This window comes from Gambusia affinis, linkage group LG12 (assembly GCF_019740435.1).
Source record: "Gambusia affinis linkage group LG12, SWU_Gaff_1.0, whole genome shotgun sequence".
Taxonomy (NCBI): domain Eukaryota; kingdom Metazoa; phylum Chordata; class Actinopteri; order Cyprinodontiformes; family Poeciliidae; genus Gambusia; species Gambusia affinis.
In genome coordinates, this window is record NC_057879.1 from 920,913 (window position 1) to 948,039 (window position 27,127).

The 27,127-nt window shown below is 37.5% G+C and overlaps 1 protein-coding gene across 1 annotated transcript; it reads left to right on the forward strand.

The window, feature by feature from the left end:
• The first annotated feature begins 6,462 nt into the window (after positions 1 to 6,462).
• LOC122840781 (potassium voltage-gated channel subfamily B member 2-like) lies at positions 6,463 to 25,817 on the forward strand. The gene is made up of 3 exons (XM_044133418.1): positions 6,463 to 6,622; positions 8,439 to 9,185; positions 22,957 to 25,817. Exons 2-3 carry the CDS (start codon positions 8,601 to 8,603, stop codon positions 24,892 to 24,894), a joined length of 2,523 nt encoding a protein of 840 aa, XP_043989353.1. The 5' UTR covers positions 6,463 to 6,622; positions 8,439 to 8,600; the 3' UTR covers positions 24,895 to 25,817.
• The last annotated feature ends 1,310 nt before the right edge of the window (positions 25,818 to 27,127 follow it).

A 27,127-nucleotide genomic window follows, 5' to 3' on the forward strand; every position in this document is an offset into this window, starting at 1 on the left:
ATGCCAATCCATGAAATAAACAAAAGCAAACTGACCAATAAGATTTCGGCTTTGGCGTGCCCCACTTCACGCCTCACAGACCGTACACAGCTGTGTGTACAATATCTTTTGACATAAAAGATATTTTTTCTCCACATTTTTGCTAATAGTAAAGAGGGTTAGATAACAAAACAATAACTTTTCTTTTTTTTATTTAAAGGAAAATCTCAGCGCGTACAGCGTGTGCAGCTGCAAGTGTTACTGCAACAATGCAGACTCTCAGTCTCTTGAGGGTAATTTAGAATCAGACAGAAAAGCTCCAAAAGGGAATCAAACTTAAACTCTGTGAACTAAGAACGTCTGATCACATAATATCAATTAACCATATCTGCCATGGTAAAGCATTACTGTTAACTATTGTCAGTAGTCTATAACATTAATATGATCAGGCAGCGTGTAATTATATAAATACTTATATATACTATTGTTATAAAGGCTGAGCCAAGAAAATTGATCTCTGTATCAAACAAATAGCCCTTCATGTTGCTCTGGACCTGTGAAGCAGCTCCCAGTCTCTAAAAGGTTGGTGACCTCTGGGGGACATTGTTGTCTCTCATGCTGTTGGTCCTGGAGGCCAGGGCTGTGTGGAGATAGTTTGGACATGTTCTGAAAAAAATAAAAATAGTGGATACATTGGAAACAGAAAAAGCAAAGGACAGGATGAGCCAGAGGAAGGTGATCTGCTGTGGTGACCCAAGACTGAAAAGCCAAAAGAAGAGGACTAAACACTCCAGGGCTAAGACATGCAATTTGATATTTATTATGAATATAAATTATTTTAGTGGTTAAGTGCACATGAATCTGACACGTACTCTGTACTGTACTTTATGACCATTATGCCATTAAATATTGTAGTGAAAAAACTGCTAATTCATCCTTTAAACATTGTCCTTACCAGCAGTGGGAAGAGTATCCAGAAATGGTTCTCAAGTAAGAGTAGCACTACTTTAATATATTTTTATTCAAGTAAAACATAGTCATCTAAAACATTACTGATAAAGTCATCTGATGGAGAAACAATTTTATGTGCAAATTCTGGAACTTTAAAGACTAAAATAAAAGAAAAAATATAAACGACATTTTAATTTGACTTAAAATTCACAAAATCAATTCTTGCACCTGATATATTTGTGTGTATGTATGTTAGAACAGCATAATGTACTTTCAGCTAAATTATAATATGAAAGATGTGATGATAATTCAGAAAAGTAAAACAAGAGATACTGCAATAAAAACATCAGAAGAAATTGAAACATTACTTAAAAGTCTTACACGTCTTATATTGATTCTGAATTGTGAAGGGATAAAGACAGAAGCCAAACTGGAAACTGCCTCTGAATGTCAAGAAATATCAGGACATCCCTGGTGAAACATTTACATACTAGTAAGTTAAATTTTAATATATTTAAGCATCCTAAGTGAACTTGAAGTATACTCATGATTAGTCTAACTTAAAGTGTGAGCTTTTGGAACAACTAATTTTGTGCTTAGTGTATTTAAATAGTATTTAAATTGTATTAAAGCACAATTTTAAGTGTACTTCAACATACCTTTTTTGAACAACTTAAGTTAAACGTAGTGATGTGACGAGGAGAAAAGCTGCTGACGTAGACTTCCTGGGAATCCCTCTGCTCATCTCAACCGGCCACGCTGTTTGTTTTCTTTGTTAAACAACTTGGTTTGGAGTTTGTAGGAGTAATTCTCATTTATGTTACCTTAGTTCTTTCCTGTTTTTTTAGTTAGGGAGGTAAGTTTTTGTCATTTGGTTTATTTATTTTCAATTAGGTTAGTTAATTATTATTCAGATAGTTTCTTTTGTTTGTTGTTTTGGCACTAGGGTTAGTGCCATATATTTTGTCATATCTAAATCAAAGACATATATATTAATAAATATCACTGTAAATTGTTTAACTTTGTGTGTGTTGGCTGATTGGGACGAGGAGGGACCTTTCATGTTATGATCTGACCACCCCTAGATGGGTCGTAACACTTTAAGTACACTGCTTTTTATGTAATATAAATGTGCTTTATTAGTATATTTTGTGTACTATTTTTGTGATTGAATTACATTTAATTACAAAGTGTCATTATTTAAAAAATAATGTGAAACTGGCACTTTTAATGGACTTCTAATCCAACTTTTGAAGCAACTTCTCATATGACACCTGTTATAGTATGTTCCTAACAGGTGTCATGTTTATGTCAGTATCATATCAGTCTTATGCACACCCCGTCAAATAAAGTGTTACCCACATTTATCGAGTGTTCATTGTCAATAAACTATCTCAGAATTCTACAAATTGTCAATATATTCAAAGTTTACAGACAACATGCTAATAAAAATTAACACATAAAATAGGTACACTTTAGAGGAAATGTGAAAAATATTTCACCAAGGACAGAGTATTGTTTTAATACAATGTCAGTATTCCAGTGTTACTGCAGACAAACTGACATTTCTCCTTCCTAGGAACAGTGAGGATCAATAACAGAACATTCCCATTCACTGCACTTTACAGAAACCTACAAAAAAGAATAAAACGATAGAGCAATTAATCAGAATACAGAAAAGTGGCAGAGAAAAAAGTAAAACTTACAGTTTTAGGATGTTGTGGACTCGCTATGTATGTGACATCATCAGTACTGATGATGATTGGGACCAGATGCCTGGAGTGGAAAAACATTTCTGAGTGACTTATTTGCCTGTTTATGTTAGAAGTAGAAAAAATAGTCAGCAACATCATAGAATCAGTTGATGCTGGCATTAACTATGAAGTTGGTTTAAGGATGAACTTAAGGGAGAAAAGCTACCTTAAAAGATGCCTTAAATACCTTAAATTACCTTAAAAGATACCTTAAATGCCCATCTCCAGCAGTCATCAGATGAGAGGTGGGTTCACCCTGGACAGGTGAATGAAATGTATGAGAGAGAAATGGTAGATTAACTAGGGAAATAAATTCTGTCCAATTATTTTTTACATCAAATCAAGTTTATTAAGCACTTAGTGTTGGCAACACACCAGTTTTTACTGTTGATAGAAATGTGACCAGCTGCTCAGTGTAAAAAATTTAAACAAATCCTTCCCAATGAGACGATGTGGAGGTTCATCCTCAGAACTGCTTGGTGAGCTGGTGGAGCCAGAGCCTCTTCTGAGACAGGAAAGTTTTTAGGTTTTCTAATTCCTGATCCATGGCTTCCTCTTTCATCTTAATTTGCTTAGACAGCAAAAATATGTTGACTATTAAAACAATGATGAACGAGTTATAACAACAACCTCACAAATGTCACAATACAAGTCTCTTTGGGACACTAATAGTGATGTTACATGATGTGCCGAGGCTTCGAGGCGTCTCGAGTAATGAAGGGGGCGTTTCCGTAAAGTGCGTATCGAAGCTTGCTTCATTTAGGGAAGGAGCCGAAAACGATGACGTCCGAAGCCTCGCTGCCCGGCTGTACCACGTGACTGCTTCGGGAAGTGGCTCAGATTTTGGCGCGGGGTTTGACAGCTTTAGAAACCCCACAGGCTCCATTCAAAATGTGGGTTGTTGTAGGCGAGTTGTGGTCAGTTGAGAGAGTGGATAGAGTTTTGATAGTTTGGATAGCAGAGTTTGGATAGTGGTTATTTAGTTTGAGACAGGTAGGGAGAATATATATATATATATATATATATTAACACTACAACTTCCCCCACCCAATAGGGCAGTTTCACTAGTCATAGGAAAGCACGGGCTGCCGCACGTCGTCCACAACTCCTCGTCCTCTGGTCATACTCAAGGGAGAGAGAAAAAAGGTAGAGAGAGAGACAGGGGGGGGGGGGGGGGAACAGATACAGAGAGAAAGAAAGAGACTCAGAGACAAATATATATTAATATATATATATATATATATATATATATATATATATATATATATATATATAGAGAGAGAGAGAGAGAGAGAGAAAAGAAGAGACAGAGAGACACACAGATACAGAAAGAGAGAGAGAAAAAAAGACAGGCAAAGAGAGAGAGAGAAAGAGATATATAGAGATAGAGAGAGAGAAAAAAAAAAAATATATATATATATATATATATATATATATATATATATATATATATATATATATATATATATATAGCGGTTTATATATAGAGAGAGAGAGAAAGAGAGAGAGAGAGAGAGACACAGAGAAAGGAAAAAAGACAAAATCCTATCCTGTCCCACAGCTATCCTATTTTTAAATTTAATTTTAATTCTAATATTAAGGACACGTGAGTTTTCACCACCTGATTTAACTCGAGTTACCTTGAACTCCAATACCATCATCACACATCATAAGCAGATTTTCTCTGGAATAAACAAGGTATTGATCTAAATGAATTTTTTCCCCTTCCCCCTTTATTTATTTATTTATTTTTCTGGGATTAATATTTAATGATTTTAGACTTTATTATTCAGGACTTATAATTGGGTTATTTATTTAATTTGAGCTTTTTACTATTTATTTCACTATTACAAATAGGATTGGTTAGTTAGTTTTAAAGTTCTTAATTTTTATTTTAGGATTTTTAAGATAGCTGTGGGACAGGATAGGATTTTCTCTTTTTTCCTTTCTCTGTGTCTCCCTCTCTCTCTCTCTTTCTTTTTTTTCTTCACCTTTTGTGAAGTCATTCCCAAGAGCCATAAAGACAAAAATTCAATGCATCACACGTGTTAAGATACAGCTGGCTGTGATTATACACCTGGCCAGTAGGTGGTTTCATGTGCACATGAAGCTTCAAGAAATGAACCCTTTCTCGAATCAGTTGGCTCAAGTGGTTCAATGCCTCATGAGGCTTCATCTCACCATCACTAGACACTAAGCTTAATTAAAACCAGGTTAAATTTATGACTTAATGTACGCTTAATGTACTTTTCAGTACATTAAGCGCAAAGTTTATTACTAAAAGTATTTTCTATCTAGATAGATTGCATCGAGTCATTGATTTGTAGAATTCACTCCTGAACGAGTGTTGTGTTGTTGACTTTACAGCTTTCCTTCATACTTAGCATGCGTGACGATAAAGAGGAAAAACTGCGTTTTAACAGGAAGAAGCAGAACTAGAACCTGGCTTGTTCTGAAGTTTAAGACAGAGCAGAATTCACAAAAACAAAACAGATTAAATTATGTAGAATTATAAACATACAGATTAATCTGTGCCATGTTTGTTTCACTCTTCGAACCAAATTACTGACTAAAAGTTAAATCAAGGGCGTAGGTTTGGTCTAAGTTTTGGTGGGACCCCCTCCCCAGGCCGCACCGACCATTTTTGACCAGTGGTAACCTGGTTTGTATTCTAACACTTCAAATGCCATATTTACTGAGATAATTTCACAGTATATTACATATCTGAGAACTAACACCTCACCTGGAGCCCTGAAGCTCCAGCCACCTCTCCATCGTTCTGCTCTGCCCCTTGCTCTGCTGTCTGAGCATCCTATGTGAAAAAATATTACATAATTAACAGACCTATTCTACCTCACATTCAGTGCTGACCTTACTAAACACCGGACTTTACAACAAATGCGTTGCGTGATAGATATCTAACTTATGGGTCCACTCACTGTACTTACAGCCGAGGTAGCGAAATAACTTCTAATGTCTGTCGTCCTTTTCTTTTTTGGTGGCGACATGGTCTCGGAGACTCATAATAAATGTCAAACTCAGAAGGAGACACGTTCACTTTCAGCACCATGGACCAAGCTTCCGTTCCGCGTGTGTCCAGCTGGCCGCCGCCTGTTGCAGCCAATCAAAGAACGTAGATCCACGTTCTTTGAGCCAATAGCGGCATGGGTCGTCATAGTTCATTACAGCGAATTTTAAAATGAATGCTACCACTGCGTAATGTATTGAAGTATTAAACTAATCAATGTAGATTTTCGTTTATTTATTTTCTTTTTGGTATAAAATGCATATGTTTTTTTATTTTTTTTAATTAAAATGGCAAAAATTGGTCGGGACTATTTTATATCCCTTGAATATTGGTCGTGACATGTCACGACCGTCCATACCCAAACCTACGCCCATGAGTTAAATGGATGTTTTTTTTTTTTTCTAATTTATTGAGAAGTAGGGTATATTTGGGTTTGTGTAAAAGTAGCTTACACAAATGTAAGTATTTTTGAAACATAGGCTACTAAAGTATTTGTGTAAAAGTGGCTTTAATAAAGGATGATTTCGAACTTCTTGTGTTGTGTTTCCGTGGTGTGAGTTGTTGCAGAGGAAAGTAAAGTAAGTAGGCGAGCTGGAGTTCAGCTGAAACAAGCTGTTGATCTGGAGCTGTTCTCGGTGCTGAACCGCTAAATCCAATTAGCTCCCTCCCCACCCCGCCCTCATGGTGTCCCTTCATCCTGTCCTCTTAGGAACGATAGTTGCGGGCCAGGTTGTTCCTTTGTATGCTGCGCATATTTTCACCCTGTTTTCTGCTCTTCGTTGCACCGAAATGTGGATTTTCAGCGGCCGACGTAAAGATCCCAGGTCAGCGGCCGGAGGGGAGCGGAGCGGCTGGAAGCTGGGCTGTCCTGGGAAATAAAAAGTTCGGCTTGTCAGAAGACTCAGCAGAGGTAGGCTGAACACACACTCCGAGGTTGGTCTTAAAGTGTGAAATGTTTTAGGGATTAGAAGAACGTCGTGGATGACTCCGGTCCGTCTTGCTGCTTTCAGGTATTAACTCATGGTTTCTCATTTTTTCACTGATTTATTCTGTTCCTTTCTTTCTATCTTTCTTTCTTTCTTTCTTTCTTTCTTTCTTTCCTTCTTTCTTTCTTTCTTTCTTTCTTTCTTTCTTTCTTTCTTTCTTTCTTTCTTTCTTTCTTTCTTTCTTTCTTTCTTTCTATCTATCTATCTATCTATCTATCTATCTATCTATCTATCTATCTATCTATCTATCTATCTATCTATCTATCTATCTATCTATCTATCTATCTATCTATCTATCTATCTTTTTCCCTTTCTTTTTTATTTAAAAGGAAAATGAACAGCATTTTACTTTATCAACCTTTAATGAATGTCCGTTTCTTGAGTTTTTGTTAACAACAAAAGAAAACAAATATCAGGTTTCTTTCCAGGAGTCTGTGAATAGGAGGGACTGATTTATTTGTATGGTGACGTAGCAGTTTAGTTTATGACGTAGCAAAGTGTCCCAGGAGAAGATAGAAAGGCTATAAATAACAAAGACAGACCTGAGCCATGGGAGTTGCAGCCTAAGTTTCTCCGTGGATTAGAGGAATGTTACACAACCAGGTTCTCCCAGAGGGTTGTGGAGGGTTATATTGATGCTCACTATAAAATCCTACATACCTCCCCCTTAGAATTCGCATGATTTAGAATTTTGACCAAATGTGTCAGGTTGTCAAACAAAGGTTAATGCCAAAAAAAGATTAATAAATATAAACTTCAGTTTTCAAATTATGACATTAAGGGAAAACCTACCCGAACCAAGCTGACTCCATATTCACATGTATTTGTAATCATGTTTAATATTTTTTTAGTTTTTACAAGCTTCATCCAGACCTGATCAATGCCAGGCTTGCAGCATTAAGGCAGCAATATAATACAGCATGTCTATAGCTGAACAGGATCATTTTTGAAAATCGTGGCGGCCCATGTCATGGAGGGTTTTCATGAACTGTCCTGTGAGCTTATAGAAAAGATTATACAGACCACATAGCAGAGGATGGTCATCCAGAGCACGTGCGGTTTGAATGGCGAAATTACTGTAGTTCAATAGATCCAGTACTAGCCCCGCCCATAGCCCCACCCCTCCATTTTGATGGGCAAGTTTGACAGATAAAATTATTTCATGGTGACACTGCAGGAACAGGAGCCATTATATGAATAAATACACATTTAATGAATTATCTGCATCAACCTGAATAAGTTTGCATGTTAATGATTTAATGACATATTTAAAACATTATTTCTTTTAATTAAATTATTTAACATTCAATTATTTATTTATTTATTTCAAGGTTCATTTAATAAATATTTTAATGATGTGTTTATTTATTAAATTTTGTCCCTTTAAACTCTTCATAATAAGTAACACACCATGCCTTGATTGGAAAAAAAAGAACAGATGAGAAAGCCAGAATCATTTATCTATATATGGAGGAAACATGGAACAGTGCTGAAAGAAACATATCTTGCTTTATAGATATTATTTTGATATTTTTAGATATGTTACAATAAAAACAGTAAAATAACAAGCAGGTGGAGCTCTCAGTATCTCTATACTGAAATGTACTGGGTGATATCAAAAGCAATGTTTGATCACTTTCATGTTTTTCTTTAGATTCAACAGAGAACAGTCTCTTTATTAACTGAGATGAGTTGAAAATGTCTTGTCCAGCTTCTGTCATGTGCTGTTTTGTTCTCCAGACATGGATCTCGTCAGGAGAGGGACGGCCTGAACACAGAGAGCTCGGTTGGTCTTTTCTAACCAGCCAACACTCTCATCCCTTGGAAACAGCGAGGCTTCAAAACAAGCTCCATTAGAGTTGACTCAGATTCACAGGAAGGAACAGAACCAGCCGTCTCAGCATGACAGACAGAGTGAGTTTCAACGCTCCCAAAGTCACCCCCCGGCCAGCCGCGGCTCCTGTGCTCCCACCGGAGCCAATTGATATCATTCGCACCAAAGCCCGCTCTCGGCGAGTCCACCTCAATGTAGGTGGTCTCAGTCATGAAGTGCTGTGGAGAACACTGGATCGCCTGCCTCGAACCCGTCTGGGTCGATTAAGAGACTGCAACACCCATGAGTCACTGCTGGAGATTTGTGATGACTACAGTCTCCATGAGAATGAATATTTCTTTGACAGACATCCAATGGCTTTCTCCTCCATCCTCAACTTCTACAGAACAGGGAAGCTGCACATGATGGAGGAGATGTGCGCTTTGTCCTTTGGTCAGGAGCTAGACTATTGGGGAATTGATGAGATCTACCTGGAGTCCTGTTGTCAGGCACGGTATCACCAGAAGAAGGAGCAGATGAATGAGGAGCTAAGAAGGGAGGCTGAGACGCTGAGAGACAAGGATGGAGACGTTGAGGAGCAGGGCTGTTGTCCCGACCAAAGACAAAAGCTTTGGGATCTCCTGGAGAAACCCAGTTCCTCTGTTGCTGCAAAGGTAACAGCACACACACACACACACACAAACACACACACGCACACGCACACACACACACACACAATCTCCCTGCTGGTGAAGAAAACTGAAATGATTAGCTAAAATTATTTCATGACTTCATCCGGATGTTGGTCTGCTGCTTTGGCATGTGGATAGTGTTTACAGCTCACAGCTGTAGTTCACTGAGATCAGTTATTTTCATAACAGTCGACCTAGTTCTCTCTGGCTCAGTTTGGTTGTTATAACTGGTCCCAGTCTGACTGATAATACATACAATGGTTTATCTTACGTCTCATATCACAGGCCCAGATTTAGGCCCATTGGAGGGTAACCTACCACACGTTTCTTTAACTCATGCAGTTTACAACAGACTAAGAATAAAGTTCAACATCATAGTCAAGCACATTTAGTCTGATGCTAGCCTGCCTGTTGCCTTTTTACACTCTTCCAGTCGATTCAAATCTCTCCTCACAGACAGTGAGGAGAGACAGACAGTTTTCTCCCATTTACTTGTTTTTTTCTGTAAGAATTTTTAACCGGGCCAATCAGCAAACAGAAGGAGAAGTTTGAATGATGATGTTGATTTTCTGCGCTGTTATAGAATTGTAGCAGACCTGTAGTTTTAGCAAAGACAGCAGAGGAAGTGAAGGAAGCTGTTCAGTCCATGTTGGCCATGCTTCTAAATTTTCAATTAACAATAAAAGCCAACTGGTCCTCTTTTCACAGTGGAGGACTGTTGGATCTGGCAGGCAGGCAATTTCTGGTCAGCTTCATAATGTCAATCTGTTGCATTACATACTTCATGGCCAAACATTAGCGACTCAGTAAAATTTAGCACTTCAACAGACTCCAAGCCTCCAGGAAGCAATCAATTTTTAATAGCCAAGAGCCCAGGCTCTCTGCGTATAGCAAAGTGTAGAACAAGGAGCTGGTTTTTCACCGGTCCATCGCAGGGCAACACTGAGACAGACAGGACAAACAATAATGCACACATTTAGAGAGAACAGTCAACCTGACAGTCATGTTTCTGGACTGTGGGAGGAAGCCAGAGTACCTGGAAAGAACCTACGGATGCACAGGAAGAACATCAAAACTCCATGTAGAAGGACCCCAGACTGGGAATCGAACCCAGAACCTCCCCACTGCAAGGAAACATTGCCAACTGCACCACTGTGCAGCCCCATTTTCATAGTTGTTTTGTCAAATTGATAATGAAAATAACATAGTTTATAACAGCTTTTCCAAATGGGAAAAAAATTATTTCTGTCCGTTTAGACATTTGTGTCAGGGTTTCTGGTGATAAACTCACTGTAAACTGAACAAATACTTTAATTGTACCCTACATTACAATTAAATGTATATATATATATATATATATATATATATATATATATATATATATATATATATATATATATATATATATATATATATATATATATATATATATATATGCACTTCTGTGGAAGTGCATATGCTGTGCATTGCTCTTCCACAGCAAAGCGATACACCTGCCTGTTAAGAAGCAACATACTAGACTGTATGCTGTGACTGTCAGGCCAAATCCATTGTTCAGCTCAAGTTGCTGTAAAATTGTGGCTGGGATTTTTTTAGCCACTCTGAGTGATCTCTAAAATCCATTCAGATAGTCTGTGCACTATAATTGTTTAATATTAGTTAAGTTCCCATTTTTATGGATGAATGAAATAAACTCACCTCCTTCTGGAGACGCTAAACAACATTTTCTTTACTTGTAAACAGATTGTGAAGTCACCATTACTGTGTCTCTCCAGAGACTTAGGATGATTCAGGTTGTGGCATGATGGGTTCACCTTGCAACCAGCCTGGACATACATGGATGACAGTTCTGTAAAATACCTTTGTGAGGAGCCATTGTAGTTCCTCATTCTAAACTTAAGAGTTAAGCAATACTTGAAGCTGCTGTCACAGTTTTCTGTCTTATCGTATACAGTGGGGCAAAAAAGTATTTAGTCAGCCACCAATTGTGGAAGTTCTCCCACCTAAAAAGATGAGAGGCCTGTAATTTTCATCATAGATATACCTCAACTATGAGAGACAAAAGGAGAAAAAAAAATCCAGAAAATCACATTGTCTGATTTTTAAAGAATTTATTTGCAAAATATGGTGGAAAATAAGTATTTGGTCAATAACAAAAGTTCATCTCAATACTTTGTTATTTAGCCTTTGTTGGCAATGACAGAGATCAAACGTTTTCTGTAAGTCTTCACAAGGTTTTCACACACTGTTGCTGGTATTTTGGCCCATTCCTCCATGCAGATCTCCTCTAGAGCAGTGATGTTCTGGGGTTGTTGCTGGGCAACACGGACTTTCATCTCCCTCCAAAGATTTTCTATGGGGTTGAGATCTGGAGACTGTCTAGGCCACTCCAGGACCTTGAAATGCTTCTTACGAAGCCACTCCTTCGTTACCCGGGCGGTGTGTTTGGGATCATTGTCATGCTGAAAGACCCAGCCACGTTTCATCTTCAATGCCCTTGCTGCTGGAAGGAGGTTTTCTCAAAATTTGACGATACATGGCCCCATTCATTCTTTCCTTCACACGGATCAGTCGTCCTGGTCCCTTAGCAGAAAAACAGCCCCCAAGCATGATGTTTCCACCCCCGTGCTTCACAGTAGGTATGGTGTTCTTTGGATGCAACTCAGCATTCTCTCTCCTCCAAACACGACGAGTAGAGTTTTTACCAAAAAGTTCTATTTTGGTTTCATCTGACCATATGATATTCTCCCAGTCATCTTCTGGATCATCCAAATGCTCTCTAGCAAACTTGAGACGGGCCTTGACATGTACTGGCTTAAGCAGGGGGACACGTCTGGCACTGCAGGATTTGAGTCCCTGGTGGCGTAGTGTGTTACTGATGGTAGCCTTTGTTACTTTGGTCCCAGCTCTCTGCAGGTCATTCACCAGGTTCCCCTGTGTGGTTCTGGGATTTTTGCTCACCGTTCTTGTGATCATTTTGACCCCACGGGGTGAGATCTTGCGTGGAGCCCCAGATCGAGAGAGATTATCAGTGGTCTTGTATGTGTTCCATTTTCTAATAATTGATCCCACAGTTGATTTCTTCACACCAAGCTGTTTACCTATTGCAGATTCAGTCTTCCCAGCCTGGTGCAGGTCTATAATTTTGTGTCAGGTGTCCTTTGACAGCTCTCTAGTTTTGGCCATGTTGGAGTTTAGAGTGTGACTGTTTGAGGTTGTGGACAGGTGTCTTTTATACTGATAACGGGTTCAAACAGGTGTCATTAATACAGGTAACAAGTGGTGGACAGAGGAGCCTCTTACAGAAGAAGTTACAGGTCTATGAGAGCCAGAAATCTTGATTGTTTGTAGCTGACCAAATACTTATTTTCCACCATATTTTGCAAATAAATTCTTTAAAAATCAGACAATGTAATTTTCTGGATTTTTTTTCTCCTTTTGTCTCTCATAGTTGATGTATATCTATGATGAAAATTACAGGCCTCTCTCATCTTTTTAAGAGGGAGAACTTTCACAATTGGTGGCTGACTAAATACTTTTTTGCCCCACTGTAGACTGGTGTTTAAAAAGCACCTGTTTTTTGGTTCTGGACACGAGGAAATGTAGACCATTTGGTGGAAAATGAAGTCCTGTGATGCCTTTGAAGTATTTCTGTAGCACTTCTGTTTACACTGGAGATGAATGTGGTGAAAGTCAAAGTGCACTGTTGTGTTACTACATTAACATAAGCATCTCATTTTATCAATTTCTTCATATAAAAAGACTGACCATCAGTCCCCATCGGAGGTTTGATAATTATTAGACAAATAAATCTAACAGGAAACAAATATGTGGAAAGTTTCATTTTCAGTTTTAGAGTTCATCTCCCCTTGGTGTCTGTTTCAGGTAATTTACTGTTTGTGGCTTACTAATGTGACATTTGACTTGCAGTGGTGTTGACCCAGCTGTTCTCAAGTCTTTGTGAAGCAGAATCTTTCAGCATCGGCGGCGCTGGTGCATGGCAGCCTTGCCTCTGTCAGATTGCCCCTGTGGCTACTGTCCAGTTGCTCACCACCATTACTGTGTGAATGTGTGAGTGTAATATAAAGTGCTTTCTGGGCCATTTATCATGTCCAAAAATCTGTCAGCTTTTCATTTGCAGAGTGTTTGCATTCTACATTGTTAGTAAGACAATGTGGGAGCATTATTTTATTAAGGCATACCCTTACAAAAAAATCCCATAAAAATCACATGTGAAAGCACATGAATACCTGTGATTTTGGAACATTTCGTGGTAAAATTACATGTGATTCACACATTTCCACATGTGATCACATGAAAATCACATGTGATCACATTTGATTTTTATGTGATCACATGTAGAAATGTGTGAATCACATGTGAATACATGTGATTTTACCACGAAACGTTCCAAAATCACACGCATTCGTGTGCTTTCACATGTGATTCACATCATTCACATGTGAAATTTGTGTGAACCACGTGATCACATGTGGAAGTCACACGTGATCACATGTGGAAGTCACACGTGGAAGTCACACGTGATCACATGTGGAAGTCACACGTGATCACATGTGGAAGTCACACGTGATCACATGTGGAAGTCACACGTGATCACATGTGGAAGTCACACGTGATCACATGTGATTTTCATGTGATTTTTTTGTAAGGGTAGTGTCTTCCACTCTGAAAAATATTTGAAGGTGGTTTACCTTGAAAATGAAAGTCTACCTGCTGCTTTGAAAAAGCAATTGAAGTCAACAAGAAAATTGCTTTAGTTTTAACTCAGAAATAAAAATTCATGAAGTTAATTTAGACAAGTTGTCTAAACATGGTTTTTTAAGTTCATTAATTTTGACTTGTGAGTTTTAACTTAATGCTGTAATTTAAACAAAATACTTTTTCATAACATGCAAAACTAAAATAAAAATTACCTCCTCTAGTTAAAAAGCTCACATTTCTCTATTAGTTTTACTCACAATATCCAGTTAAAATTACTATGCCTTTTTCTTTAGAATAATTTAATTTCTTGTTTCAAGTTACATAAACAAAATTTCTGTTCAGATAAATAAAAGTTATTAAACATCACAATGAATTCTATTCCAAAACATTTACTGTGAATTCTCAAGCTTTACAATCTGTTAGTAGCAATAAAACCAACATTTGCTTTAATGACACACAAGAGTTAGATCAATGTAACAAACACACTTCCATCTCATTCATGATGCCACACAGGAGACAAAAAACACGCCACTGAAAACATTGGGAAATAGTTCCCACTCCTGTCTTTTTCTTCTCTCACTTTTTTAAGTGCTAACCTAAAAACTCTAGTTTATCCAACTCTTGGAAGTTTAACAAAATTTATAAAAAGTTAACACAACTTACTACTCTAAGTTTATCTTTCATAAACTCACACATTTAGGTTCAAAGTCTAGATCTTGCTAAATTTATTTGACCTAAAAAGTAGAAGATAGTAGACACAATTAAATGCAGCCCAAATGTTTTACAGATCAACACTAAAAGGCTGTTATGGAATAGTGTGTGAGGCATCAAAACCTGTCCAATCCAAGTTATGTTTGCACAGATGATTGTCCATGAGGCGCTTCCAAAGCAGCCTTATCATGAACTTATCAATCCAAAGTTCAAAGGTTAGCAGGAGCAGAAATTGCCGTGGAAATACAGTTGAAACCATTACTAACACAGCTATGTTTGACAAGGGTGAAACTATCCCACATGTATTTTTCATGTTGCTGTTCAACACAACACAGTCATGTGGTCCTTCAGACAGAATATTTAAGTGTTTTTTTTTTTTTACTTGAGTAATGTTTTGAAGTAACACTACTCTTTCCTGAGTATAATCTTTGGCTACTCTACCCACTTCTGATGACTTCACTGAATGTTTACAACAAACATGCAAAGGCACAGACACACACCCACACAATTCAAGGTAAATACTTCTTTTATGTACACAAGCTGCCTTATTCTATTGTTATCGTCTAGTAGGCCAGTAACAAAAAAACTTTAATGACTCTGCTATTGCTAAAGAACAGTAGCTAAAACTTAAAGAGCCGGAAAACCAAAACAAAGACTATCCGAGAAGGTAAAGTAATACATCTTATAGATATGTCTAAGGACTTTTTTCTGCGCTGCCCTAGGACAACATGTATGTGAGCAGTGATAAAGGTTTTACATGAACCATACTGGAACATCTCAAACATTTGTATGAACAGTTTGTTGAAGAGTAAAGGTCAGTTTGATCTGTTCAAAAGGGAAATTTTAAGGTAAGATAAAAGAGGACTTCACCGTTTAGAGATGCAGAAATCGATTTTTCATTAGAAATTCCCACAAATCAAGAACTTCAACTGTAAATATCAATACTATAAACAGCAATCCATGATTTTTCATTCCATGGTCAACATAGTGAATATTGTGTTATTGTTAGGTTAGGTATTAAACTCAGAATAGATAAATATATATATATATCACCAGAAAACTTGAGATGATGGTTTGTCCTTCTGACAACAAGGTCATCAGTGTACAGGCTTCACTGCAAAGAAGCTACAACTGGAACACATGTACTGAATGTTATTACTGAAGAACAGCCGAATGCTGAACTGTGTTAAGCACAGAACAAAATTAATGAACAACAATTTGTCAATACCTCCTCAATATGGCTTCATTTTAGGTAAGTTGACATTTTTTAGGGCAGTCAGCACATTTCAGTACTGCTCTCAGAAGAAGATTAAGTTGATTCTGAACAAATTGAGAAAGCATGTGTTAAACCTTTCTCCCTATTGACTATTGACATGGACGTTAGAACTAGTTACAAGTAGTTAGAACTTGCTAAAATCTTTCTTATGTTTTTTGAGGAGCTGGAATAGTTTGTGTAGGTACAGTGTGTTAGTATAATGGAGGTTGGAACAGGGGACACCTTCCAGGTTGAAAACATTTGCTCTTGAGACAAGAGATGGCCCCTTCTGTTGTTGAGAACGTCGTCTCTTCAGCCGTCATCTGTTGGGCAGCAGCATCAGAACCAGGGATTTAAAAAGGCTCAACAGCCTGATAAAGAATGTTGGTTCAGTTCTGGTTCTGTTCTGGTTCTGTGACGACTATGGAACCTCTGGAGATGATGAATCAAAGAAGAATTCTTCATAAAATCAATAAAATTGACCATCCTGGCTTGAGAAAACAGAGAATCTTCAGTCAGAGGTTTCTTCACATTCGCTGTAATACAGTGAGAAGGTATTACAGCTGTTGGCTGTTCTTGCCAACAACCATCACCATATACAATAACTTTTTGAAGAATCTAAATTCATGAGTTACAACAACATTTGGGGTTAATAAAGTATTTTTGAATTTGAATATTGATCGTTCAGGTTCAGCACTTTTCCTCTCCTGGTTATAGTCATTTTAAGGTTTGTAGATGTAAAGCAGTTCACGATCATTTTCTTTTCTTATTTCCATCCTTTGGAGGTATCTGTCAAAGTTGCAATGAATGGAACACATAGCAGTTGTCACAGCTTGTTGACACAGTTCTCACTTAATATCGTAGGACTAAAGGCATCCAGATTATGTTAGCAAGAACTTTCATGGAGTGGAAAAGAAAAGTCTGATCTTATTTTTAAGGAGCTGAGGATGATAACGTTGCCCTCCTTGGAATTCAAATACAAATACCTTAATGTACTTTTATCCAAGTCCCAGACATATGTATAATATTCTGTGAAAGGTCTACAAAAATCGATTTATCTTCAGTATTCAACTTTATCTTAACTAACACCAAATTGTAATCCACATTATTTGATTTCTATATTTTCAATTGTGCTTGTTGTGTTATAGTGATGAGTACCCTGACTAGTGGCAAGTTTCTGTGACTATGGGAGATTGTTCTACAGTTTATAGAACAATCAACATGAAAATGTATCATAAACAAGATGAAAAAAACAGGGCAGCTCTGTCTGCAGCTTCACAGACATTTAGGAGTTTCCAGAATGCATGCTACCTTTTTTGCTTAACTGTTTAACTCGTTATTTATTTATTTTTGATTTAAGCTAATCTTTGATGCTTAGAACCCAAAACAAGTTAGAGATTTAAAATAAAAACAGTAAATAATTATCTCTGGTAATATTTCAGCAATTAAAAAATAAAAATCTTAATTTCTTGATCTTAAACATCAAATTCAATTCAGATTCAAAAACAATATAAATAAATAAGAGAAATTATTTAATTATTATTACAAATAATAATTAATTCAATATTAATACCTCTTGATCTTTAAGTCTTAATGGTCAGATTAAAAAAAAACAGCCGACTTCAGCAATCCCTCATACTGATAATATATCTAGTGACAGTAGAAAGTAATGTTCACCTTTAACAGGAAGAAATCTCTAGCAGAAGCTGAGCCTGAATCAGTGTGAGCTGCCGTCTGTCACAACCGACAGGGAGAAGATAAAGCACAATACAATGTAGCAGCACTGATCCAGGAGTACTTTCTATGTAAAATGAATCTTTCTATAGTCATACTAACCACTTCCATACTCTAACCAGACCCTCCCTGCTACAAACACGAAGCTTGGGGTGAAGTTGCTGACCCAAGGGGAAGAAACAGAAATCAAACCCACAATTTTCTATTTGCTAGACAATTGCTCAAGCCCTAGCGTAGTGCACCTGCGGCTCAGAGGAAAAACATTCACAATACTTCCAGTCAGAAGAAATACATTGGTCAAAGTAAAAGACTACATTCAGTCCAAGCCTGCCAGGACTATGAATCATATTGAACCTATCTTCCATTTTTATTTCCCATCATATCCAGTTCCTCTCCATTTATTAAAACTATTGTGAAATATTACAATATCCAGTGGTACTTGGGGTACTGTGCATTGTTTAAATAGAACTGTGAACATTCAGTGTAACAGTTGTTGAACATTTGGAGGTCATCGGATTGATTCATGTCTGAATTACCTCTCTGTAACAAAGGATCAGAGCGAGATATATAAATAGAAAACCAGATCTGCAGAAACAGCAGCTTTTCTATGGATCCTAGTTCTTCCAGAAATACTTGTAAGTATTGATTAGGACTTGGATTTCTCTGTCCAGCCACTTTATGTACCTCATTTTCTGATTGTTTCCTTATTCTGGATCATACATGACTTCTCATAAGTCAACAAATGGGATTAACTCTAAAGCAATATCTATCTATCTTTTCATTTTTGGTGACATCAGAGAAGGGTTACTGAATCCCAAATCTAAGGCTTGAGTTCTTTCGCCTTAATTCTTCCTCCACCGACTAGCTTGTAAAGCAGCTTGTATGTTCCAAGTAATTCTTAGAATCTGCCCTGGGTGCCAAGGTCACAGCATTCGGCAGTCATTAAGCCATTAAGATGTTGCAAGGTGGCCAAGCTTGGATATGCCTGCTCTTCACTTGTTTTTGCTTTATCTCTCTTTTCTACAGTTTTCTTCTTTCCTTTTTTCAGCAGTTGTTTTTGACTATGTGTTCCCTTTGATACAGTTATTGAAAATCCCCTAAATGTGGTCCATTCTGCTGTATGAACTGTAAAGCAAAGTGTTTCCTGGAATGACCCGGTAAGCCCAGACAATCTTTGAACAGGTTTGGCTGATACAATCAGTCACATGACTTCATGACTCTAAGTAAAGTAAATGCTGAGTAAATGGACTACAACTAAATATTTCCTCATTGGTTTCATGCTCAGAAATTACCGACATTGGGTCATTTTTGCTGTGTTCAATGTGTGAATCTCAGTGGCAGTGCTAGAGGGTGGTTTAGCTCCCCCTGAAGGAGTCATGGATCCCCAACAAAATATCAGATTATTATTTTCTTTTCCATTTAATTTAATATGTGGTTATTGTGACATTATCCTTGCAAAACACAACTTATTTTAAAAGAAACAACAACAAATTGTAATCAATTTCAACTGATATGAAATGCATATATCTTGTTTTCAGTCATATTGTCAACCCCAATATATGTTTTAATTAAATAGCAAAATGTCACATATTCTCTAGCCACTTTATTGGTGACTATTGCAGATGTCTGGGTTCTCAGTGCACCTCTGTTTGTGTTGAGAACAGTTAGAACAAATGATCCATCGTAACACTCTCAATAAACGCCTAGTCCTCCCTCAGCACCTGGAGATGCCACTCATATATCTTAGTGCATCCCAGTTAGTATCAAACATGTCCGTTAGCGTGGCTCACAGGAGTCCTGACCCAGCAATTACTATGTGAAGATGTTTGTCATAAAACATTCGTCCTTGCCCTACTGAATCCTTTCTCTGTTTGTTATTAGCTGTGTAAAAATAATGTGGAAAGAAAATATCTGGAAATTACAATGAACACTGCTGCAGTGGTTTGTGCAGGATATTGAGAGGGCCAGATGTTGATTCAGCTCCACAGGCACCTGAAGGCCTGTGATTTCCCCACACAGTGCTGGTGATGTTCAGCTGTCTCCCCGTCACACAGCCTGGCATCCTGTAGAGAGCTACATTTCCCTACATTTGTTTTCCCAGCATGATATCACAGATGGATTATGTTCAAATGTGTAACAACTCAAAACTTTTTCTTCTTAGTCTGCCAATAATCTGGCCTCTAGAAAATCTGATATGTCATAGACTTTAAAACACACTAGTCCACATATCAGATATTATTTATATTACATATGTATGTAGTTTCATTTAGAAGTCAGTTTTGCCTTTTCATGGTACTGTAAGGCAGCAGTGTCCATTACTCTAGATAGGAATAGACATGCAGCTTCATTTGATACCTACCTTTTCTTAGTGTGGTCATTTACAGCTTAATTCTTTCTGTCCTGGGCGAAAACCACTTCTGACCTCTCTCTATCTTTTCTATAGTTAGCAGCTAAATCCTATTACAATTATCTTGAAGTGTCCTCTCAAAGGTTGTAGGGGAAAGACTTGGAGCTCACTTGACTAACACATGACAAATGTTGTATATAAAATAATTGCAGATCGTCTTTGAACACTATTCTAATAGTTGAACCATAAAAAAAATTATTTTATGTCAAGCTACTCTTTAAGAAGCATGAACGGTGGTGTTTACTAACGAGGAAAAGGTAAAAAATAAATTCAATACTATCTGTGATTCCATTCAGCCAGTCTCTTAGCAGTTTGTGCTTTCTGCAATACCTCCAGTGAGAAAACGTAATTTACTTTGTTAGGAAAACCCTCAGTTTAAAGCAGTTTGTTTAACTTAGGAATCACGGTCAAATCACTGTTACATCATTAAAGACTTCTATTTTGAGAGCAAAGACAGGACGCATTACAGTACAGTGTGTACAGTACAGTGTGCACATGTTAGGTGTAATGTGCATTGATTAATAATCTGATTTTATTGCTACATTTTGTTGGACCATTTTAGCAAGAACCTCTCTCCCTTCCCTGTATTGATGTAGATGATGTAGATGGAGACATTAAGCTTTTATTTGGATAAAATTATCACAGAAATTTTTAAAAATCTTTTTACAATAGAAAATATTGGCAACCACACCCGCTATTTGTCTTTAAATAACCACACTTTTTGCTGAGTTTATTGTTGAGTAGGCAAAACAATACTTTTTTGGCCCTCAAGTCTTTTTGACACTTTTGGCCTATGTGACAAAACATCTGGACAGCCCTGCCGTAAATGTTTAATGCATAAACCTGTTCTTTAATGAAACCTCAGTTTAATATCTGCACCTTGATATTTTTATCCTGTAAGCAAAACATTCTGTACCCATGTGCTTCAATCGATGTTTATCTAATAATTTTTCATTGTAAGTATTTTCATGTTATTATGGAGACACTTAGACGAACAACTGCCCAACTGTGGTAAATTGTGAATATAAAAATTCTACATTACACTCTTTGACAGTTGAGTCACATAAATCACAATTGATCATGACAGTGAGTCTGAATCTGTTTGTCTTGGCTCAAATATTTCTGAATAAATAGAATCTTCACTGCAGTAAATCATGGAAATGTCATCAAAATATTTGTAGTTACTTTATAAGAGCAAAACACTAAATCTGTTAGACGTTATTCCTAGTATCTGATTTGTGATCATTATTTGTGTAGTAATTCAATTGCCTTTGAGATCTAATTCATACCTGATTGACTGATCTACTGTCCACTGGCTGTGAAGTCTGTGTAGAACAACTTTCATTATAGTTGGCATAGAACCACTGGGGTGTACTTAGGGTCTTTGTTGAGGCTCTCATGGAGACCAGAATGCACATCATCATGGACAGTCATGCTTCTAGTTAGATGGTGGCATGTACATTTAACATAGAAAATGAGAAAAACAACAATGATGCTTGTTTAGAAAAAAAACTTAATACAGGAAACATCTGCTGTTTCTAAGGTGTAGATAACATCTCTTACTGACAGCATGAATACAGACGCAAATTCATATTCTGGTGAGAAATTATTGTTCTTGACTTTCAGTTTAAAGAGTGATAATCACAAATTAGTACCTATTATTTTGGTACAGTGCGTTGGGTACAATTTGGATCACAATCAGTCAAACAATAAGTTTGACTGATTGTGATCCAAATTGGCCAATATTAATTCTGTTGGTAGGACATCTGAATTTGAATTATTCTGTGTCTGAAATACGGATTATAATTTCATTTCTGCTATATTTTAATGTCAATCTGAACAAATTGAGTAGGAGGGAAAATGCCAGGCTAACATGTCTTGTGTCTTCTCCTGAGTCTTCTCCCAGTGGGACGTGCCTGGGAGAAGACTCAGGCACGTCCTGGATCACCTCACCAAGGAGGCATCCAGGAGGCATCTTAACCAAATGCCCGAGCCACCTCAACTGGCTCCTCTCGACGTGGAGCAGGAGTGGCTCTGCACTGAGTCCTCCCTTTGTGACCAAGCTTCTCCCCTTAATACTAAGGGAGAGCTCAGACACCCTGCGGAGAAAACCCATTTTGACTGCTTATATCTGTGATGTTGTTCTGTCACTACTCAGACCATATATGGGGGTAGGAATGTGCCCTCATTATTGCTCTTATTACATGGCATAAGAAATCTAATCAAGCTGGCAGCCTTGGATTTCTAATCGCCTTGTTCGTGCAGAACTGAGTTCAAACCTGTTCTGTCTTCCTCTGCTGTCCCGATCAAATCAAGCAAATCATTTGTCAAGATATCATCCAGCCCTCAGAGATACAAAGATCACATTAGGATTAATATTCAACCACTCGCTCGATCCCACTCACCTCTTCCTGGCTCCTCATCTGCAATATCTGTTTCATCTCCCTTTCTCCAACGTACCTCTGACTGTCTGCAGTGTCCTGGTTTCCTGGTTCCTTGTCCAATCACCCAAGAACTTCAACATTGAACATTTCATATTTTGTAATAAAGTTTTTAAAATTGATTTGTTGGTGTGGGTCAAAAATATTTCCAAAACCATGACATTATATAACGTGAAATGAATTTGATGTTTCATAAGGTACATACACTGGAATGCTAGGAAAACTGACACTAAAAAAAAAAACAGAACTCAAATACTTGAAAAGTTTTATTACATAATAGTATTTCATTAGAATTCAACTAAGGGAAGAAAGACAATAGACATCCATCGCAGTAAGTTCATGAAAAGGAATGCCACGTCTATTATTACAATACCAGGTTTGCTCAAACATAAAAAAGATCTACAGCTTTGTTCAAATGTAACTATAAAATGCTGTATGTTAAAAAGCCATCTAACATTCTTCATTGCTGTGTTTCTCTTACAGGTCTTGGCCATGGTCTCCATCCTGTTTATTATCATCTCCACCATCTCATTATCTCTCAACACTCTGCCAGAGCTTCAGGTTGTTGATGAGTTTGGTCAGTTCAATGATAACCCCAATCTAGCCCATGTGGAAGCAGTGTGCATTGCCTGGTTCACTATGGAGTACCTACTTCGGCTGCTGTCAGCACCTAACAAATGGAACTTCATCAAAGCACCATTGAATATCATAGATTTGCTGGCTATATTGCCTTATTATGTGACCCTCTGCCTAACTGAATCTAACAAGAGTGTGTTGCAGTTCCAGAATGTGCGCCGTGTTGTCCAGATTTTCCGTATTATGAGGATCTTGAGGATCCTTAAACTGGCTAGGCATTCAACAGGACTCCAGTCCTTGGGTTTCACATTGCGAAGAAGCTATAATGAACTGGGTTTGCTGATTCTTTTCTTGGCCATGGGCATTATGATCTTCTCTAGCTTAGTGTTCTTTGCTGAGAAGGATGAGGACGCAACTAAATTCACAAGCATCCCTGCCTCCTTTTGGTGGGCCACTATTACAATGACAACTGTTGGATACGGCGACATCTATCCACAAACCCTGCTTGGCAAAATTGTAGGAGGGCTTTGTTGTATAGCAGGTGTGCTAGTCATTGCTCTTCCCATCCCCATAATTGTCAACAACTTCTCAGAGTTCTACAGAGAACAGAAGAGGCAAGAAAAGGCTATTAAGAGAAGAGAAGCTCTTGAAAGAGCCAAAAGAAGTGGAAGCATTGTTTCGATTAATTTGAAAGATGCGTTTGCCCGTAGCATGGAACTCACAGATGTGCTGGTAGAAAAAAAAGAGGAAGCCAAATGTCCAATAGACAACCACCTGTCCCCTAGTCGTTGGAGCTACCACAAACATTACTCCAATACTGATGTCAGTAGCCCAGCAAAGTCCCAGCCATACCAAGAGGTCACGCAGTGGGCTTCCCCTGGAGTAGGAAAACCACAGTTGAATAAAAATTCTCCTCGACACCTTTCTGCAAAGCAACTTGATAGTCCTTACAACAAGACAGGAACCACCCAGGAGCAGCAAGACAAACATATAGAAGAGCCGATAAACATGGATATTTTGACCTCTAGTCAAACCCAACCAGCTTCACCTAAAGTCGGCAATAGGGAGAAACTTGTTGCTGTGGTTGATTCTTCAGGTGAAAAAGAAGAAAAAAGCTCTTTGTTACCAAGTGTAGAGGGAGGTCAATGTAGTCTGAGGCACTCTATCCCCCCTCCCTTAGATTTAAGTCAAATCAGCACAATGGAAGCATGTCAACGCCTGGACAGTGACCAACCAATGACGATAATCAAAGAAGGTTTGTATGAATTTGTATCCACTCCCCAAAGATCAAGAACTGAAGAAAAACCATTGTTACCACAGAGAGCGAATGATTATAACAGTCCTCAAACAATTACAACTCTAAATGTGGACTTCATTGGATCGGAAGGTGATGTTCTTACAGCAATTATGACACCATTAGCAACCAAAGACTCCACTAGCTCACCCAAGGTTGATCAACTACTTTCTGAGGATGTGTTTTCTATGTTCTCTACTTCTCCCAGTTCTGCTACACCTGACACAATGTCTGTGCTAACAATACCACAGTCTCCATCCCTGCCACAGGAGTCTGCCCGCTCTGTTGGAGAGAGTTCCATAATCAGGAGCTTAGAAGGTGAAGGGCAGCACACAAGTTTAAGCCAACAGGGTAAGAATCACATGGAAAGGGCTGCTACTGGCTCTAACTCAGCTAAAGCAAGCCCACTCAACTGCACACATGAGCTAGTGACTTTGAAAGAGGCAGATGGAGGAGGAGACACAGAGGGTAAAAGACAGGGTGGGGAAAAACAAGAAAATCACATTGCTTTGGATGGAAGTTTGACACCACCCTGTGAAACAAGTATGTGAGCTCAATGATAAGTATAGATTGAAAGCAGGGATAGAAAAAAATACATAAATAAAAAAAGAACAAAAGCTTGTGGAATGTATGGTCATGACTTTGTTAAGAGTGATGGATGGTTACCTGATTGAGACCTCCTCCATGTTCAAAAGGACACTGAACGCACAAATTGTAGAAGCACAAACATAGATGTTATTTAAAGAAAGAAAATAAAACTTCTGTTGATTTTAATGAGCACCAATTTTGTTTGTGTTCTAAGTGTTTGAAGACAAACTTGTACAAGGACATGACTGAGAACAACGAATGATGAACTGCTAATTTTGTAAGACTCAGAAGAAAGCAAAACAACGCCTTGAGTAAATGAAAATATTTGTGAGTGTCATGATTTTTTTTGTTTGAATGCAATTTTGTCTGGAAAAACAGAGTGGAATTTCACTCTTGCTTTCTACTCTGCAGTTTTTGCTTAGAATAGGTAACAGGTCACATAAAAGCAGGATGATATTTTAGCTTTTGAATTTGTCAATGCAACATTAACACATGGATTCAACAAATGTAGAAAGTCATTCATCACGTAATATACTCTACAGTTGGTCTTCTCATCTGTTGGTGAGTAAATTAAAGACATAAGCATCTGAGCAATACAGTACATGTGAGGTTGATGACCTTTGTTCTGTTTTATGAATATTTAAATTTTTGTAACTTTTTCTATCGTTCTCTTTTTGTATAATCCTGTACCGACAGAGAACTGAATCTTTATGATAAAATAAGTTAAAGGAGCTGTAATCACTCCTGTATTCATCACTTTATGCACACTTTTCAAAACTAAATATCCAGCATCAATAATAAGCAACCCTGGAAATGAAAAATGTAACAAATCTACAGTCATTTTCAATAAATCAGAAAATGTGTTACAATGATGCCCGTTTGTCAGATTAAGAGAACCTGTAGAAAATAAAAACTTTTAAGCAGATATTAAACATACTTTTCATTAAGCCCAAATTCTGTAGTTTTTTTTTTTTTAATCTAATGTAATATTCTAATTTTAGATGTCATGTTTTCAGTACATGTAAGCAGAAAATCATCATGATTAATATAAATAAAGGCTTGAAAACATTGTGTAATGTCTTCCATGTGGTGAACTGAGTTACTAAAGTAAATACAGTTCTTATTTATTGAATATGACTGTATTGAGAAAGATTTAAATTGTCATTGGTGCACAGATTGTGCAATCAACCTTGGCTCTTGTCTTTTAGTTATTTCATTTGTGTCTGTTATAAAATCCCAGAATGCACATCCAACTTCAGATTTGGACATGTATCTTAAAAACCAGTCCAACCAGTGGAACTAAAGCTTTATTGTTCCAGTTTTTTTTTCTACTGCTGCCAGACAAGGAGGTAGGATGAAAGAAATTCTTCCTTCTGCCTGCAGAAGAGGTTCACAGAAGTTATTCCTAACTCCATTCACATACAGGCTGCTGTGTGTCTTTTTGAATACTGCATTCCACCTTCTGCTGCTTTCATTATTGGCATCCTCACTTCCTTTAAAACTACTTATATGATTTATTTTTTGACAAAACTCTTCTCTGAGTTGCTGTCATTCCCAACCATTTCTTACTTTGAACTTTTTCACCTGTAACTAAAGATTCTGAAGTGTAAGACTTGAGGGTGTCCAGATACTGTGATTATTTTTTATAGAATAATCCACAGACACAATTGAGCTCCTTCTCAGTGTCGAACATTTAATTCCTTTAAGTTTAACTGAACCCCCAAAAACTTATTCTCAATCATTTTCCCCACCGGGGGAACCTTTCACAATAAAATATCACCTTTCAAAATAAAACATTTTCTAAACATTTCACATTTCCATTACTCCAATTTTCATTCTTACACTACTTCCCCCCTTACAACAAAAGAAGTGTCCCCGCTTCAAACATAGCAAACAAAATGGGCTGATTTAGTACAAGAAAACAGCCATTTTCATAAAACGGAATCATACTACTATAAGGAACAGCAATGAACTGTTGTCACGGGGGACCTTTCACAGTAAAACATTTCCAAAACATTTAACATTTTCATTACTCCATTTTTCACTCTTGCAGAAGCATGAAATGATTATGACATGGTCTCTCACTCTCTGAGGCTGCAATACTTGTCCTTATATTACAGGGCTGAGTGACCTTATGTAAATGAAACATGCAAATGCTTTCAGTATGCCCATTTTTATAAGTATTTCATAGAGACT